This window comes from Athene cunicularia, assembly GCF_003259725.1.
Source record: "Athene cunicularia isolate RWA chromosome 1 unlocalized genomic scaffold, athCun1 chr1_part2, whole genome shotgun sequence".
Lineage (NCBI taxonomy): Eukaryota > Metazoa > Chordata > Aves > Strigiformes > Strigidae > Athene > Athene cunicularia.
In genome coordinates, this window is record NW_020799092.1 from 17,399,896 (window position 1) to 17,415,578 (window position 15,683).

At 36.7% G+C, this 15,683-nt stretch overlaps 1 protein-coding gene across 1 annotated transcript in view; it reads left to right on the forward strand.

Annotated features, from left to right (window-relative positions):
• TRIM24 (tripartite motif containing 24) overlaps positions 1 to 15,683 on the forward strand; it is a 51,777-nt gene that overhangs the window by 13,297 nt on the left and 22,797 nt on the right. The window contains exons 3-7 of the mRNA XM_026863861.1: positions 6,725 to 6,872; positions 9,489 to 9,621; positions 10,879 to 10,995; positions 12,150 to 12,264; positions 13,024 to 13,170. Coding sequence (XP_026719662.1) covers positions 6,725 to 6,872; positions 9,489 to 9,621; positions 10,879 to 10,995; positions 12,150 to 12,264; positions 13,024 to 13,170 — 660 coding nt within the window. The remainder of the gene's footprint in view (positions 1 to 6,724; positions 6,873 to 9,488; positions 9,622 to 10,878; positions 10,996 to 12,149; positions 12,265 to 13,023; positions 13,171 to 15,683) is intronic.

Sequence of the window (15,683 nt, forward strand, 5' to 3'; positions counted from 1 at the left end):
GGAAACATCTGAGTTTCAGAAATGGTTGTGAGAATTACACAGTCTTTCAATACTCTTATCAGTAAGAATGAAAAAGTCAATAATCCCTGTTGCATTGAAAATTTGATCATGATAATTTTTTTTAGTGGCTTTAATTAGGAAGAGAAGCAGGATAACAAATAACTTTGTAATGCAGATTTCCTGAATGGGGTGTGGTGTGCTGTGCCATAACCTCTGCTTAGCTGTATAACAAATTCTTGAAAATATTGCTTTAGGGAGTGGTGATAGATGTAGCATTCTTTTTGCTGGATTTAGTGACAAAGTTTTGTTTGGGTTTTTTTTTTTCTTTCTTTTTTTTTTTTTTTTCCCCTCCTCTCTTTACCCCCAAAACTTTTTCAGCTTTCTGTGAAAGTTAAGTGGGGAATTGCTTTTGAGACTTAGATGAGGAACTGAATACTCAATAAGAGCTCTTCATATTCTTGAGGTTGGCCATAATCATGTAAAATTGTGTGTACTTCAATAGGTCATAGTATCCACCAAACTTGATGATGTCAGGATAAGTCAGGCACTTCCTTGGAACTGAGGGAGATATTTTTTGTTTACCTTCCAATCTTGATCTGCTGGAGAGTGATACAGAGAAATTCTGTGTATTTCAGTGCCTGGTTTGGAATTGCCAATTGTTGAGTGGTATGATCAGATTCAGGGAGGTTCTTAAAAACATTTCTGTTTCCTTAAGTTCCCTTCTCAGACTTCTATCTTACTCTTCCATTCCATATTTGTTTCTCTCTCTGTAACAAAAAACAACAGGCTTGCAGTTCAGAAAGCATGTCTGTTCCTCAGCTAAGTTCTCTGGCTGAACTCAGCATACTTTCTGCAGCAGTTGAAGGCAAACTGGCAGACCTTGCTGAACTAGCATAGTAGTACATTCATGTGCTTTTCTGCTGACTTTTTTTTTAAAAAATGGAGCTAGATGTTTTGTTAGATGCCTGCTAAGTAAGCGTGTACCTTAATCTTGAAAATGAATGATGTGGAGTTCTGTTTTGTTAATAGATTAATTTTGGTATGATGAAGCTTTTTTGGACATTCCTTTGTACTTTGACATTAAAGCCATATATAAAAGTACACCATTCTATAAAGTCTGTTGTGGAACAGCAAAGTTAACTTGATAATACTTAAACAGATACGTGCCCTGTTCAAGGGGGAATATTATGAGGTTTAAATATGATACATCCATCTAGTAGCCCTGTCTTGTTTTGCCTTTGAAGGAGCAAAGAGAAAAGAAAGAAAAATTGCCCGTAGCAACATAGGCAACAGATCAGAGGAATTAAAGTGGAAAAGATACTGAGACTTGCAGGACATATTGGATCAGAGATCGTTCAAATTCTGTTGAAAACGTTGGCAATTTTATGCAAATTTTCTACTGAGACAGTTAGTTGGGCTTTGATAGTTCATCAGTTTTAGCAGGATGTTTAAGAAATTAGAGTTAGAGTCGAGCCATGGGTCCTGTGGAAGTTATGTTGTGGCTTAGAACCACTGGTCTGTATCTATGACTAGCCTGTATATGTGTGTTGTCAGGAAGGACTGTCCAAGAAACTGAGCATCCAGGGATCAGGTTAGGAAGGCCAAATCACTGACAGAATTAAATCTGGCCAGAGACATCAAGGGCAATATGAAAAGCTTCTATAGGTACATTGGTAAAAGAAGACTAAGGAAACTGTGGGCCCTCTCTGGAAGGAAACAGGAGGCCTGGTTACCCAGGATATGGAAAAGGCTGAGGTATACTCAGTGACTTTTTGTCTCATTCTTCACTGGCAAGGGCTCCAACCATACCACCCAAGACACAAAAGGCAAAGGCATGGACTGGGAGAATGGAGAACCACCACCTGTAGCAGGTCAGGTTTGAGACCATCTAAGGAACCTGAGGATGCACAAGTCCATGGGACTTAATGAGATGCATCTTCAGGTCCTGAGGGAACTGGCGGATGAAGTGGCTAAGCCACTATCCATCATATTTCAGAAGTTTTGGCAGTATGGTGAAGTTCCTGGTGACTGGAAAAGGGAAAACATAACCACCATTTTTAAAACCAGAAAAAAGGAAGACCCAGGGAACTACAGGCCAGTCAGTCTCTCCTGTGCCCAGCAAGATCATAGAGTGGATCCTTCTGGAAACTGTGTTAGGGCACATGACAAATAAGGAAGTGCTTGGTTTTGTTTCCCCTTTTCCAGTCATCAGGAGCTTCAGCAGACTGCCACAACTTCTGAAACATGATGGATAGTGGCTTTGCCACTTTAGTCACCAGTTCCCTCAGGACTGGTGGATGCATCTTACCAGGTCCCATGGGCTTGTACACCTTCATTAGATGGTCTCAAACATGATCTTCTGCTGGAGGTGGCAGTTCTGGAAACTAGGACATAAATACTTTGAAACACCGCATCCTTTATAATTTTTTTCACATTACAATTTATTGAGTCTGACAAAATTCTTGGATGTTAAAGAGAAGTTTGAAAATAAAATTTAATTATATTTGATTCACAAGACGGAACGGAAAGGGGCTTCAAAGCTAAGATGTTACTGAAGGAAATGCTAGATTTGAATAAGGGTAGACAAGTGAGGGCAATTTAGGAACTTAACAAGAAAATTGTTTAACATGTGTGTAAAGTCATGAAAGTGAAAATGAGAAGTGTGAGATTGATGCAAAAGAGAAGATCATAGTGATAACATGATGTTGCAGCATATTGAGCCTGTAGTACATTTTAGTCCTGGTTCTAATTCTCAGCTTCTGTGTCCAAAAGAGAACACCTGTAAAAATATTTTTGATGGTAAGAACACTTTCTGCATCTTTACCAGTTACTGACCTGAGAGTTTTAAATGTAGTAGCAATGAAAAACAGTTGGAGTTTATGTGACGTAGAGGAAGTGTAGTGACAAAACCAAGTAGGGGTTTAGATCTGGATACTAAGACACCAAGTTTGACTGGCATAATAGAGGGACTAATGCCAATTTAAAACAAAAAGTTTCTCTAGTTTTGTATGATGCCAGAATAGTAACTATGTATTCTCTTAAAAAGAACTAGTATGCTAAATAGCTTATCAAAGCTGTAGCTATCGCCAAAATGTTTTGGAAAGCCATTGGTTTAGGGCAGTGGGTAATGGACTCAAGAAGAGTCACAATATAGTTTTGTTGTGCTTCAGAGAGGCAGCTGTTGATGGGATGTTGGGGAAAGGGGGATGTGTCGATTAGGGTTCATGCATTTTGCGATACCAGCATATGGTTCATTTTTGGAGTTACATACAGGCGAGAAGGTCCCAAAAGACAGGTGCTGTCTTTGGTGATTTTGTGTGTGCCAGGAAATGGTTATATAACTATTAGCATCAGGGTTTTTTCTATCCAATAGGGGGAATTGCATTTAATTTACACTGGTGAAGTTTGGAACATTAGTTCACTGAATAATCCTGTGGACTACTGTGCTCTCTTCCTTTGAAATCTGGAAACCTTTGCTTGCTAATTTAATCTCTTTAATGCTCAAAGTATTTTGAAAGAGTGGTTAGTTACTATAGTAGCTGAGAAGACATCTTTATTACCTCAACTCTTGCCTATAAATCTGTTTTTAAGTAAATATAGAAGCTTTTACAACAGAAAAAAAAGTAGTATTTACCTGCAACATGCTGAGTAATTTCAGCTTTGATTAAATTTGAATGAAGGCTGAATGAATGCTTCCCGGGGTTATAAATACTTGAACTAGTAACTGAATTAAATATAATTACAAGGAAAACTCAATTAAAAATAAATATCTGTCTAACCATAATAAAGGCTTACAGGTTAACTAGGGAGAGTTTTCTTTGAAATCACTGAAGCACGGCTTGTATGACTCACAAAAATAGGAGTGAAATAAGTTTTTTAAGTTTTGTAAGAATATAGCAAATACTTGCAGTAATTGTACTTCCTTGTACTTCAGCTATATGACATTGTAATAACTAGTTCTAGCAAAATCCAAGCTATATCTGAAAATGCATATTTCAAAAAAGAAGTGGGTAGTAGCAGATCTAGTTTCTACGCAAAAGGCGTAGCTATTTTGACAGTATGATTTATGATGTCTATGAAAAATTTTAGAAATCTGTCTCTTCCACTTGGTGGCTTTGAAGAGTATAAAGTTGGAATATATAGTTTTGGCACTAAAAAGGAGGAGTTTCAGTTCATTTGGCAGCACCTGATTATTGGTTATTGAATCACAATCTCCATCTCATTCCAGCTATAACAGGTCAAACCCGTTGAAAGAAACACTAAAGCATATTAAAAAAAGTAAATAGACAGAGATTTTGGAATCTAGGAGGAGTGAATAACTTCAGAAATACTTTGAACTTACTTAAATGCCCTGGCACGTAGCAGGTTTATCTGCCTAAGTTTGCTAAAGGTGACCTGGAAAGGCTGTCATGGTTGGGTTTTTTCTCTTCTGTGGAGGGTTTTTTTGTTTGGTTGGGTTTTTTTAAATGGGGTTTCTGCCTTTTTGTTTCTTCTTTTTTTTTTTTTCCCCCCCTGTGTTTTGCTTCTTAATACCTGAAAGACTTTTTTGTTGCTTTTTCCTTTGTTTATTTTCTTTTCACGGTTGGGTTTTTTTACACTAGAAAAACAAATATCCAAGAAATTCTCCACTCTAACTTGCAGAAACACCTCTGGGTATCTGACGGCATAGCACCATTGTACCTCTCTGGCAACAGACTGATTTTAAACCTTCTTTCTTGTCCTGAAGTAGTTCACTGCCCAGTCAGCAGTGCTGATGTAACTGATCGTTGGGATACAGTGATGTAATCAATCTGGTGTTACACCACAGTCTTGCAGAGAGTTGCATTGGCACAGAACTGCCAAAGGAAACAACTGGCAGAGACAACTGACATAGAAAAAGGGAGGGAATTTCTTTCATGAGAGTTTCTGCCAGAGAAAAATGTAACATTGAAATAGTGCCCTAGTGATATTTGCTTGTTCCAAACTGTTTTTCAAGAAGCTGTGCTGAGTCTTTAAGAATAATTTTTTTTTTTTTTCCAAAATGTCATTGAAATTAAGGGTTAAGAACAAGTAAAAAGTTTCCATTTCCTGATTACAATTCACTTCCTTTTATTGTTTTACTTCCATTTTCTTGACTTTTTTTATGATGTCCCGATTTTGATATTTCTCGGTAGTCAACTAGTCTGGATAGGATTATAATTTTTATTGTTAAAGAGAAGAGGCAGAAGAAAAGGAAAAACCAAAGAGAAGATAAAAATTTTTAAGAATTTTTTTAAAAAAAAAGTTTCTGGCCTCCTTCTTGTAAAGAAATGGAAAAAGGGGCACAAGCCCTATTTTTTCTCCTTTGCAGGTCACCTTTAATGAAAAGGAACTGCTTCAAACTTCAAGTGACAACAAGAGGGGTCAACCACCCTTGTGTTGTAACTTCATTTCTCAGAAGATAGTTGCTTTGGGAGGCAACATGATCGAGAAGAATAAGCACAGCATTGGGAATCTGGAACTCCTATGTTCAAATTCCAGTTCTGTCAGTAACTTGCTATGTGGCCTAAGGCAAGTTTTGTGCTAATTTTCCTCTTTTTCTTGAAGGGGAAACTGGGACATAGTTCTACATATATATTATCTCTCTGCATAGGATGTATTTGCTTCCTCCTTAATTTAATCTATATTTACCTTGTGTGGGTGCAGAAGTTGGATTTTTTTTTTTAATCAAGCTGAAAAATAAACTAAAAATCTAATAAAATTTTAACCTTGTTGCTCCTGCTAGCAGAATTCTATCACTGTGATGTGTAGGATATAGTGATCTTCAGACATACTGATGCTTTTGTTTGCAGCAGTGCTAAGTGTTGATGTAAACGGATGGTTGTTACCTAAACAAGTATCTGTGTAAGCATGTTCACTATTTTTACCACCGAACCCCCCTTTAAGATATGACTACAGAGGTATTGTAAAAGAGGAGTTACAAATGAAATGATGTTATGAACATTTGAAGTGGTGTTTGTGTGTCATTCTTAGTTTTCAATGTGTTGTTCAAATTGTGGATCCATAGGAATTTTTTATTGTTTGTGTATTGACTCTGTGCAGAGAGGTTTTGGTCTGCCATCACCATCAGGTTTGTTTTCCTTAATTAAATTTTTTTTCTAGATCTCTTGGATGTAGTCCAAAGAGCCCCAGGAATTAATAGGCCTCAGGTTGAAAATCAGTATACTGGTTGTAAATCTGTTCTAGAGTAGCTTTACTGATAAGCTTAACTGGAATGCTATCTTTTAAGTGGTGATGCAGAGATTCTTGAGAGGAACCCTGCTGTTCAGTACTGTGTGCACTTCCTGAAACTGTAAGCAGGTGAACAGAAGCTAAAATTAAAGCTGCTGTGTGAACTGAGGGAAGCTTCTAAAATTGGAGAAGTTCTGATCATATTCTGTCTTTAGTAAATATTTCACAAGAGCATATTGTATATAGTAAACATCATATGGCTTCTAAGGGTACAGTTTTGGGCAGGAAGTAATGATTTAACTTTTATTATGTCAGTTAAAGGTTTTAGAGTAACACCACTTTCTTTGAAAAGTCACATTCAATTACTCTTATGCAGTAGTTATTTATAATGTTCCTGTACCTCAGGCAGTTTTCCATTCTCATTTCACTGTTTTCACTAAGTGCACAGATGATGCACATAATATAAGCAATGAACAATAGCTTGTATGTATATTCCATATTTATTTTAACAGCTACCTTTTCTTCCTCATGTCAGGTCTGCACAAGCTGTGAAGACAATGCAGAAGCTAATGGGTTTTGTGTGGAATGTGTAGAATGGTTGTGCAAGACCTGCATCAGAGCTCACCAGAGGGTTAAATTCACAAAGGATCATACTGTAAGACAGAAAGAGGAAGTATCTCCAGGTAACACACCTGATTTATAATTTCACAAAGAATGTGTGCCTGCGTTGGAAATCTGTTAGACCACCATATTTCTTTCTGAAGTGATAAATTTCAAAAATTGTTTTCCTTAATCCTAGTAAATGTAAAAGGACAGCTACATCATGATATAACCCTTTGGTGCATACGAATTAGTGGAACCATGTTATTTTTCTGGTTGATAATGGATATGTTTTAATATTTGCCTGCTTTCCAGTCACTCCAATTTAATTGCTGAAGGCTGCAACCATTTGAACAAATTCTGGTGTTTCTCTGGCTGCTCTACATCTAAGTGGAACTCTTCAGTGATCCAGCTAACGAAAGAGAAAACTTTATTTTAAGCATTAGATGCATTAGAACATAGCTACTGAAAAGGGAAACTTTGTCATGGCTGGGGGTATGACAGCTGTTTTTCTGTCAGATATGCTGCATAGTGCTAAGAAACTCTACAGATTGGTATTTCATATGATTTTTATGCAGCGTGTTTTAGACTAATAAATACACATAGATTTTAGCTTTCACCTGGAGTGACTGCAAATTATTGTCTAGAATTTAGAGATCAGCTGCAGAAAATACTTCTTTATGTGTTTGGCTCCTCTAGTTTATCTAGAGGTTTACCAGATGGTTTATTTGAACTTTGTTGTACAGTGCATCAAAAGGAGCACTAATAGATTATATTTTCTTCAGCACTCTGATAATAAAGCATGCTCTGTTAGCAGTAAAGTGTGCCAGAATTCAAGTTTTGGCTAAGTATATTTTAAGTTTGAAATGTTTTGCCTTAAAAATTAAGGGAAGTATGTTATGAATAGGGGTGGTTTTTCTCGGTAGGATCTATGATAATTCAGGTTGGAAGGGACCTCAGGAGATCATCTACTCCAGCCTTGTTATAAATTATTATATATTATTATAAATGTATATATGATATATTTATTTTCATTCCACCATACCTAGACCTGTGAATTTTATATATAATATGGACTTTCACTTCTGTAATATTTGTTGCTCAAAGGGTAGTGTCCAGTATGATACTTTAGAGATAAACACTGTATTCTGTATCTCACTTTCAGATGTGGTTGATGAAAAGTCAGTATTGAGTGTACTTTCAGGAGAGGGCAAAAGTAGTTGGTAAAAGTGTCTGACTGTTACGCTGAATGTCGGTGGTATGAATGCTCTCTGTGCAGTCAGGCCTCTGAGTCTGCTGGTCGGTTGCAAAGAATTTTGACTGAAGGATACAAATCTGAAAATAACTTCTTCCAGGTTTCATGAAAATAAGTAAATGAATGGATGTGGAAAAGAGATCTTGTTTATCTGCAGTGAAGGACAGGCTGCATTGTGAAGCCAGTTTTCATTATAGGCCACACAATCCTCATGGACTCAAATGTCCAACCTAACTCATAAGAAATTAAGCCTTGTCAGTTAAATTATTTAAAAATTAGACTTAATTTTTATCATCTGGTGGTGTTTCCTACACTCTCTGGTATTTGTTCAGAAGAAACTGAAGTGAGACCTTTCACCCATTTAGAATGGGATGGTGAAGGGATGTTGGTAACTTCTGGTTGTTATATTCTGCATGTTTTACACTTTTGAATTCCTGTGTCTTGATACCCTCAAACCCCCTTTCACTCATTTAACTGAAAAAGAAGACAGAACAACAAATTAAATCAGCAATCTCCTCGTTTCCATTTAAGAAAGGAGATTTCTGGTTGTGCAATGTCTTTTGCGACTGCAACAATGCTGGCTGCTACTTTTGTAAATAGTTTTGTGGGGCCATAGTAAGTTATAGGTTCTAGACTTTTTCTATGAGAGGGTGTTAGCTCCATGCTTGATCAAGAGTGAGACATTGCAGTTTGAGCTTACAGCTGTTAAAGTCTTGATTAGATGGCTTGATACACACTTATAGCATCTAGGGGGAGGGAAAACAAGAGAATGCAAAGCTTTAATAATTTCAGGAGACTGTGTGGCAGGTGCATCCGCCCAGTGAAAGCAGAGCTTCTTGGCTGCTGAAGTGTAGCAGCTCCTGGCTGCCTTTGTCCTCAGGGCCTTATGGCAACTGGGGCTTTTGGCCAATGGGAGCCGCTATTGACTACAGGTCAGATTCAGCCTGGGTATAAATGAAGTCCCTGGGGAGGGCTACTTGGAGCTCATCCCCTGGAGCAGCACGCTTCAGTCGAGGACTCTCCTCTTGGGTTAGGACACTGCCCAAGGAAACTCCTTGAGGGACCGTGGGTCGTGACGCTGTCCTGAGCAGGTCCTCGAGGTTGAGAGTCCTCACTTGTCAGGTGAGTTATAAAGTGTTTTGGGTCGCCATTAAACCCTAGGGAGTGGGGTACTGTTCAGCGTTTTGGGTTGCCGTTAAACCCTAGGGAGTGAGGCTTTGTTCAGTGTTTTGGGTTGCCATTAAACTCCATAGAGCTCTTTGTAAAGCATTGCTGGTTGCCGGTAAACCTTGGAAATCTGTACTGTCTTCCTCTAAGAGACATCTGAACCTATAATTTACGGAGAGCTAGTTAATTATGTTAATATTTTTTTATTTTTGGTGGTTGGTTGTTTATTTGAGAGCATCCGTAACAGACCGGACTGACATCTTCCTTCATTCAACAGAGGCAGTTGGTGTGACCAGCCAGCGACCTGTGTTTTGTCCTTACCACAAAAAGGAGCAGTTGAAGTTGTATTGTGAAACGTGTGATAAGTTGACCTGCCGAGACTGTCAGTTACTAGAACACAAAGAGCACAGGTATCAGAAAAAAGTATATGTTTTATGCAACTCACTTATAACTTGAAGCTGATTGTAGCTCTAGCTGTATGGAATACAGTCAGTTGCAAAAAGTGCAAAATAAAATTTTCAGCTCAGAAATGAAACCCACAAATAAACAGAGATTGTATCCAAAAGAGTGACTGAGTTTGTGATAATTTAGAATAAAACCTAATTCTTCCAGTTGTTAATCTGGTGGCTTAAACACAAGACCTTTCTTTAGGTTATTTGGACAGAATTTGTTATGCAGCTCTTCACAGAGCCCTTAGAGAGCACAGGGGCTGTGTTATGCAACTGTACTCTTATATGTAATTTCTCCATTTGTCCTTCAACAAGATGATTATATAATGGAACATGGAACATTACCAAACAATTTCAGAATGGAGCAAATGGGCATTTTTTCTGTGAAGAGCCCTTTAAAAGGAAGAGTAAACCTAAAGTTTGGCTATGCTGTACTTTGACAACGCTATTTATAACACTCAAATTTGTGGGTTGCTGTTCTTTGGTCATCTCTTACTGTCTACAGAAGCTGAAAAGCAGGATTATATACAACTTCGGAGTACAAAACAATAATCTTGATGCCTAGTGCATACAATAATGATCTGGGACAAAGGTACTCTTAGGTTAAATATTAATATGTTTGCTATACCTGATACAACCATCCAAAGAACTTTCTTGCCTGAACAGGTGAACATCAGTAGGTGGAGAACTTTTGGCCACTGTTGATCATTAGAACAGGCTAAACCTTGCTGCTATAGAGTTGCAGTCTTCCTCTTAAGTTCTCCTTTTCTTAGGATTTCTATCCCTTTCAGAATGTGCCACCTCCTTTTTTCCTCAAATTGTTGATGATTTTAGTTCCTTGATTTAAAATGTTGCTGACCTCTACTGACTCAGCAATCTCTCTTCTGTTTTTACATCCATATTTTGCATGAAGCTTACACACACACTCACTTATGAAGTGATGATTAAAACACATTAATTTATCTTTTGCTAATATTGGGCTATGGTCACACAATATCCCTTTATGAAATTCATAAAGTCTCAGAAAATTTACAGCAAATACACTATAAATATACTATAAATAAAGCATAGCATCATTTGCTTCCATGATGACAGTTACATTTTGGACTTAAGCAGCATCTTTCTTCAATTAAAGAAGTCTTTTATAAGGTGCTCTAGTTTTTAGCAAGTGTATCACACCTTTTACACGTGTAAATAATCACTGGCTTTTTACTACAGGTACCAGTTTATAGAAGAAGCTTTTCAGAACCAGAAAGTGATCATTGAGACACTAATCACCAAATTGATGGAGAAGACTAAGTACATAAAATACACAGGGAAGCAGATCCAAAACAGGTATGTATCAGATTTTGAGATTAAAACTGACACAGAAGTCAACTTTATATACGCTGTAATTTTCTGAAATGTTTAGTGTATTTTGTAACTCTGTCCTTTTATCCTTCCAGAAAGAGAAATTATAAAATCTTCAGTTTGTCAGAACTGAATTGTCAGAACTGTTGCCTATTTAATGTGCTTGGTTTTTGTTAGGTAACTCTTCTGCTCAGCCTGTGGACTTAATGGGCAGCAATAGCTTGGGTGCAACAAAACAACTTATGCAATAAAGACTACAGCCTTATATTCTTCCCCACCACCAGCACACTTATTTTCTTAGTGTAGATCCCTCTCAGAAAGTGAAAGGTTATGACTCATGTTTTCATAATGCTTGTGACATATATTTGAAGATTTATGTAATACTTTTATGCTTGGGGCTTTATTCACTCGGTACAAGAAACCTAGGAGAAGAATAAATCTGTAAAATGCATGCTGCAGTAGGCCTTTAACTGCTCCTTCAGCAGAGTTCAAAGGGAGTACCCAGGAAGATTCAACACAGTACAGGATGCTGAGAGCAACTTGAGCTCTTCCTCTCTCTTTGCCTGTCTGAAGATGGTAGAGATGAGGAAAGAAATCTTTTCTTTAGCTTCATCTAAGTGGTTATTCTCCCTTGCATCTTAGCAGTAGTCGTTTTCGCAGTATAAGATTATGCTTTGCTGTTATGAGTTTGAGCACTATTGTTAAAATAGCTAAATTAGAAAAATCTGTTTGTTGTTTTTGTTTCTGGAGTACCATTCTATCTTAGATGGAAATTAGACTTACACAGTTTTGATCACCATGGACTGTTCCAGAAATGTGCTGGACAATTAAAAATAAGAATTTCAATTACAATGAACATTTAATTTTTATCAGTGGCAGATATCAGTAATTTTGCAGACTTACGGCATTAGAATTTGCCACCAGTTAATTAATTTTACCATAGATCACTGTTACTTGCTCTGTTTCTCCTAGTAATTTTCTTGACTATAAATATCTGATAATGTGTTTTAATTGGTGCATACGACCAAGAAATATTGCAGTCTCAGCAACAGACTAGAGGGTTGTGGTTGGTTTTTATACTGTTTAGAGAGTGGGTTTGTGAACTAAAGATCATAATTTTCTATACTGTCTACTTACAGAATTCTTGAAGTGAATCAGAATCAAAAGCAGGTGGAACAGGATATTAAAGTTGCCATATTTACACTGATGGTAGAAATAAATAAAAAGGGAAAAGCTCTGCTGCATCAGTTGGAGGTAACTTCGTTTCTATCATAAGAAACAAAACCATCAGTCAATATTTTTTTGTGTGGATTCACATTAAAATAGAAGTCCATTACTAGCATTAGCCACCTGAACATGTCCTATCACAGTTCCAAAGTGGAGAGATGTCCCACCAAATAATTTGAGCGAGTGTGTTGTTTTGGTTGTGGGGGGAGGGTAAGAAGTTTGATTTCTAGGGTGTGGTTATTGTTTTATTTGTAATTATTAATCAGTCCCTGCTTTGTGAATCAGGGCTGCTTCTGAGCCGAGTTTCTTTTCCATGCTTTTACAAGTCCTAATTCTATGTGTCATGCATGAAGTGTTTCCATCAGAATTTTTCATAAATTCAGCAATCTAATAGGGAATCAGAGGAGAGAATTGTCTAGAATAGATAACCTGGAAAAATATTACTTTCAATTGTGTTTTAAAAAGTGTGTGTGTGTATACAGAGGCACATATATATATGTGTACAGATATATATGACACACTTTTTTTGTGTACATATATATATATATATATATATATTTATATGAAAATGTGCTATAAGAGAAAACAGGAGTCTGCAGAGAAAGTCTTGATATCCTGAATAAATGTATACTGACTTTTCTGCTTGATAACTGCAGTCATGGGTCAGAGGTGCTTTTCAGAAGAGCTAAGTGAAACCACTTGGCCATTGTGAATTACAAATATGAAAGCTAATGCCTGTTAACTGTAAATTGAACCCTTTGACTGGAACTGCTTTTCTACTTGCAGACTCTGGCAAAAGAGCATCGGATGAAACTTCTGCAGCAACAACAGGAAGTGGCAGGTCTCTCTAAACAGTTGGAACATGTCATGAATTTTTCCAAATGGGCAGTTTCCAGTGGGAGCAGCACAGCACTACTGTACAGCAAACGCTTGGTAAGGTTAGGAAGATGGCTCTCTCCATTTACTTAGAGTCTGCAGTTAAGGCAGGTATGCATGCACATGCTTGTCAGTAACACTTAGGAACTGGACTTTTTAATGACTTTCTACTAATGGGAGTATTTGTATATATTTTTTCATGGTTTTCTCTCAAACATAAATACAGAATGTTTCTAATAATTTAGCTCTCTGGTCATGATTATCTCCTGTTACACTACCATAGGATTGTTGTAGATTTGCATAAGTAGGGACAAGTCCTTTTCTCTGGAGTGAAAACCGTGAAGCCATGAAACTGGAGAAAATGTATATCCTACATCATCATTGAGTTTCTTTTCAGTACTTGTTATAGCTTCTGAGTTCAGAGAAGGATGGTATTTATAGATTGTAGAGTCTGATATCCAGTGTTTAAATGTAAAAATTGATGTACAGCTTTGTTCTGTCAGACTCAGCTTCCACTAAAAGTCTTCAAAAATGGATAAAAATGAAGCTGAGACTTTTGCTTGTCAGTGCAAACAGTTATGAAGCTAATATTTCAGTGCTATGACACTTAAGATGTGAGTGTACGTGGTCTCACTAAACTGAGTGCTCATGATGATCAGAAATCCTAAATGACTTGAAATAAAAAAATAAACAAAAAGCTGACCGATTTTTCCAGAGGTTACTAGATTGTACTAGCCTGATGACAGAAACCTATGGCAATGTTGAGAAAAGATATTAGATCCTTTTTTTCCAGTTCCTATAACTGGATCACAAAATTTTTTCTTTAGTTTCTCATTGCTTAGTTGAGACTCTACTGGGGGAGTTTGTGGGGTTGGTTTGTTTGGTTTTGAGTTTGTTGTTGGTTTGTTTTGGTTTTTTTCATAACCATGAAAATGCTGTAGGCTGTAGCAGATAGTGGAATATTACTTGTTTTTTTCAACTTACTTCAAGTAGTTCAATTCCTTTGACCCGCCTTATACTGCCTCAGCAAGTCATATTTTTTAATTGAATGATGAAAAAGTGCATCAAACTGAGTCATGTTGTTTATAATTGCTTAGTGTTGCTACAAAGACTTGTGCTATGTGAATAAGAAAGTAAGTTACAATGCAGGCATCTTAATCTTATAAAAATTGTGCTGTTGAAGGAACAGATCATCTAGCCAATAAAACCTTAGCAAATAAGAAATATTTTTGAAAAGAACAGATAAGCTTTAGGCTTCTGATTTTTGTTGCTGAAAGTTGGTGTTATTTGGGAGTTGAGCAGCTAACCTGTTGTGGACATCTGGAAAATCTGTTCCTGAACAGTGATGCATAGAGGAACATGCAAGACTTCTGCTCTGATATATTCAACTCCTTGAAACAAGAAGGCAGGAATGCCCAGGAGAAATAAATGCAGAGTTACAGATAGGAGGCAACGTCTGTACTTCAGGGAAACTACAGTTTGCAGGAGGACATCAGGCTCCCAGCCTAGTCCTCTAGCACAAAAAAAACACTGGTAGTTACCGCTACTACTGACAGGAGTTAACTAGTCTGGTCATGAGTTTATCTACAATATATGTGTGAGCACATTAGGAGGAATATATGGAGTGAACTATGACAAGAACTGTGTGCAACCCGTATTGGTGACAGGACAAAAACCTAGAATTTCTATAGTGTAGTACACTTGATTCTGATAGTGCACACAGAAATCCTAGGAAATTTATATTCAGAATAATACTACACCTAAAATATTCTATGGTCTTTAAAAAAATTTAAGTCTTGCTAAATGTTAAATGTTTTTTGTATCTGGTCTAAAACTGACCTGCCTAAAATTGAAATAAAAACCTTGTAAATTGGCAGCTTTTAAAAATTCCTATGGAAAAGATAACTAGTATCATTTTAAGCAGGTAAGATGACTTTCCCAAGTATGTCTCTTGAACTTTTCTAGGAAATAATTTTATTATTCAAGAAAAATAAGTGTTGAACTTACAAGGGTTTTTTTCTGTATCTACTGTGTTATTCTAAAATTAGTGCCTGTGTTAGATACTTATAGTGAAACTTTTGCAAGAAAATATTTTCTTTCTAGGGACCAGATAAATACTGAGCATTTGATAAAATATTCTGTTTGTATAATTTAATCAATGTCCAGTCCTTTGGAACCAAACAGTTGGAAAACTCTGAAAATATCTGTGAATCTGAGAGTTTTCAAAAACAAAAGTTTATAAAATCTATTCTGATTTTATAATCTCTGAAGAAAACTTAAATTTACTACAAAGGAAAACTTCATGTGATGATACTTGTTGCAAAAGGATGGGAAACTTTTTTTTGAAAGAAAAATGAATAGGTTAACATAGGTTTGGGGAGAAAAAAAAACCAACAATGGTGAGTCTGTACTTCACAATTTAAGTCATCGAATGTAATGACCAAGTTTGTGGGAGGATATGTATTTCTATAGGGGAGAAAAATTAAATTTTTTTAGGCTGTAGTTGATTGCTTTTTATAACTACTTTAGGAATAAGAGGAAGATGTTAAGAATACCTCTTTTATTTGCAG